A 2,348-nucleotide genomic window follows, 5' to 3' on the forward strand; every position below is an offset into this window, starting at 1 on the left:
CCCGTGGGAGCCAGTGTTGGCTGCTGGGAGACGAGAGGGCAGCAGGAACTAGAAGGACCCCGGTACTGGCACTTGCTCTGTTGGAGCTGGGTGGGCTCAAAAGCAAGAGAGTGGGTGCTGGGTGTGGTGACTGCCTGTGAGCATCTGCTCCAGCCTGCACCCCCTCCTAGATTGCTGATGGGAACCCCAACCCCTCCCCTTGGCGCAGGGGAAGGAGGCAGCCGAGCTACGGGAGAAAGGGACCATTGCTCCCCCCCCCTCCCCCTTGAACTCTCCGGTCTGGCCTGTGCAGGAGCCCAACGGGGCGTCTGAACGCAAACCCAGGTCCCTGAGCAGCCGCCGTGTTCAAAGATTCGTCCTTCATGGTTCCTGTGTGGGATTGTTTCCTTGACAGGGCAGGGGGGGCAGTTAACTTTTGCCTGGCAAACTGGTTGTACAGGACGTCACGGCAAGTCCCGAGAATCATTGATGGTAAGAAAGTTGTTTAAAATCATCGCGGCCACCTGTGAACACAACCCCGCCAGGTCCACACCCAGCCGTGTCCTGAAGAGCTGCTGGGCCTGCCTAGCTCGGGGTCCTGCTGCTCCTGGGCACCCCCGTGGCTGCCTCAGGGGGTGACAGGTGGCCGAGGGCATCCCTGCCAGTAGTTGGGGCACACGCAGGAGGGCGCTGCTAATGTAACCAAGGCCAGCGCTGCTGATGTCACCAAGGACATCGCTGCTGATGTCACCGAGGCCAGCGCTGCTGATGTCACCGAGGACAGCGCTGCTGATGTGACTGAGGGCGGCGCTGCTCATGTCACTGAGGCTGGCGCTGCTGAACTCACTGAGGCTTGAGCTGCTGATGTCACCGAGGCCGGCGCTGCTGATGTCAATGAGGCCAGCGCTGCTGATGTCACCGAGGCCCCAGCGCTGCTGGTGTCACCGAGGCCAGCGCTGCTGGTGTCACCGAGGCCAGCGCTGCTGGTGTCACCGAGGCCAGCGCTGCTGGTGTCACCGAGGCCAGCGCTGCTGGTGTCACCGAGGCCAGCGCTGCTGGTGTCACCGAGGCCAGCGCTGCTGGTGTCACAGAGGCCAGCGCTGCTGGTGTCACCGAGGCTGGCGCTGCAGATGTCACTGAGGCCGGCGCTGCTGATATTCTAGAGGCCAGTGCTGCTGATGTCACTGGGGCTGGCGCTGCTGATCTCACTGAGGCTTGAGCTGCTGATGTCACCAAGGCCGGCGCTGCTGATGTCACCGAGGCCAGCGCTGCTGATGTCACTGAGGACGGCGCTGCTGATGTCACCAAGGCCAGCGCTGCTGGTGCCACCGAGGATGGCGCTGCTGGTGTCACCGAGGCCAGCGGTGCTGATGTCACTGACGCCAGCGCTGCTGGTGTTCCAGAGGTCGGCGCTGCTGATGTCGCAGAGGCCGGCGCTGCTGATGTCACTGCGGTTGGCGCTGCTGATGTCACAGAGGCCGGCACTGCTGATGTCACTGAGGTGAGCGCTGCTGATGTCACTGAGGCCAACGCTGCTGATGTCACTGGAGCCAGCGCTACTGATGTCACGGAGGCCAGTGCTGCTGATGTTCCAGAGGCCGGCGTGGTCACAACGAGCATCTCTGGGCTCACAGCAGGGGTCTCTGGGCTCACAGCGGGGGGTCTCTATGGTCACCCGGGATTCTCTGGGCTTCCAGGAAGTCTCTGTGGTCACAAGGGACATCACTGGGCTTTCAGGGGGAGTCTCTGGGCTTAGAGGAAAATACTGCACTCACAGGGGATCTCTGGGCTCAGAGAGGGGGTCACAGGGCTCAGAGGGGTTCTCTGACCTCACAGTGAGTCTCTTCGCTCACAAGGGGGGGTCTCTGGGCTCTCAGGGGTTCTCTAGGCTCACAGGGGTGGTCTCTGGGCTCACAAGGGTGCGGGGGCCGCTGGGCTCAGGGGGGGGTCTCTCCATGAGGAAGGGTTGCCTGAGATCCAGGGGTGAAAATGGCGTTTGTAAATGGGGTTTGGAGCTGGAAATGGGGGGTTTGGGGCTGGGAATGGGGAGGTTGGGGCTGGAGAGGAGAGTTGGGGCTGGGAATGTGGAAGTTGGGGCTGGGAATGGGGAAGGTGGGGCTGGGAATGGGGAAATTGGGGGCCCCGTGGTGGTGTAGTCCTCTCCTTGGGCTTCAACCCTGACACCCACTCACAGCCCCACCAAGGCAGGGGCCATCTCATGAGACACCCCCTGCATGTACTCACTGCTGTGGAGGGCTTGCTGATGCCTGAAGAGAAGATACCTCCTTCAGAAGGTCTTTTTGCAGTGGGGGCAGGCGTACGGCTTCTCTCCTGTGTGCATTTGTTGGTGCTCCATAAGGGTCGAGTGT

General features: G+C 62.1%; 2 protein-coding genes across 2 annotated transcripts in view; both read right to left on the reverse strand.

Annotated features, from left to right (window-relative positions):
• Positions 1–894: 894 nt before the first annotated feature.
• On the reverse strand, positions 895–1,599 carry LOC104273391 (caM kinase-like vesicle-associated protein). The gene has a single exon (XM_009868720.1). It carries the CDS (start codon positions 1,597–1,599, stop codon positions 895–897), a length of 705 nt encoding a protein of 234 aa, XP_009867022.1.
• A 568-nt stretch (positions 1,600–2,167) lies between these two features.
• Positions 2,168–2,348, reverse strand: part of LOC104273392 (zinc finger protein 879-like) — a gene marked incomplete at its 5' end in the record, with an annotated part of 1,227 nt that continues 1,046 nt past the window's right edge. Inside the window, 1 exon segment of the mRNA XM_009868722.1 lies at positions 2,168–2,347. Within this exon segment, the coding sequence (XP_009867024.1) occupies positions 2,168–2,347 (180 nt within the window).

Source organism: Apaloderma vittatum, unplaced genomic scaffold (assembly GCF_000703405.1).
Source record: "Apaloderma vittatum isolate BGI_N311 unplaced genomic scaffold, ASM70340v1 scaffold10634, whole genome shotgun sequence".
Taxonomy (NCBI): domain Eukaryota; kingdom Metazoa; phylum Chordata; class Aves; order Trogoniformes; family Trogonidae; genus Apaloderma; species Apaloderma vittatum.

Coding starts and splice junctions, on each gene's coding strand:
- LOC104273391 (XM_009868720.1), bottom strand. CDS start 1,599: ATGCTCGTTGTGACCACGCCGGCCTCTGGAACATCAGCAGCACTGGCC.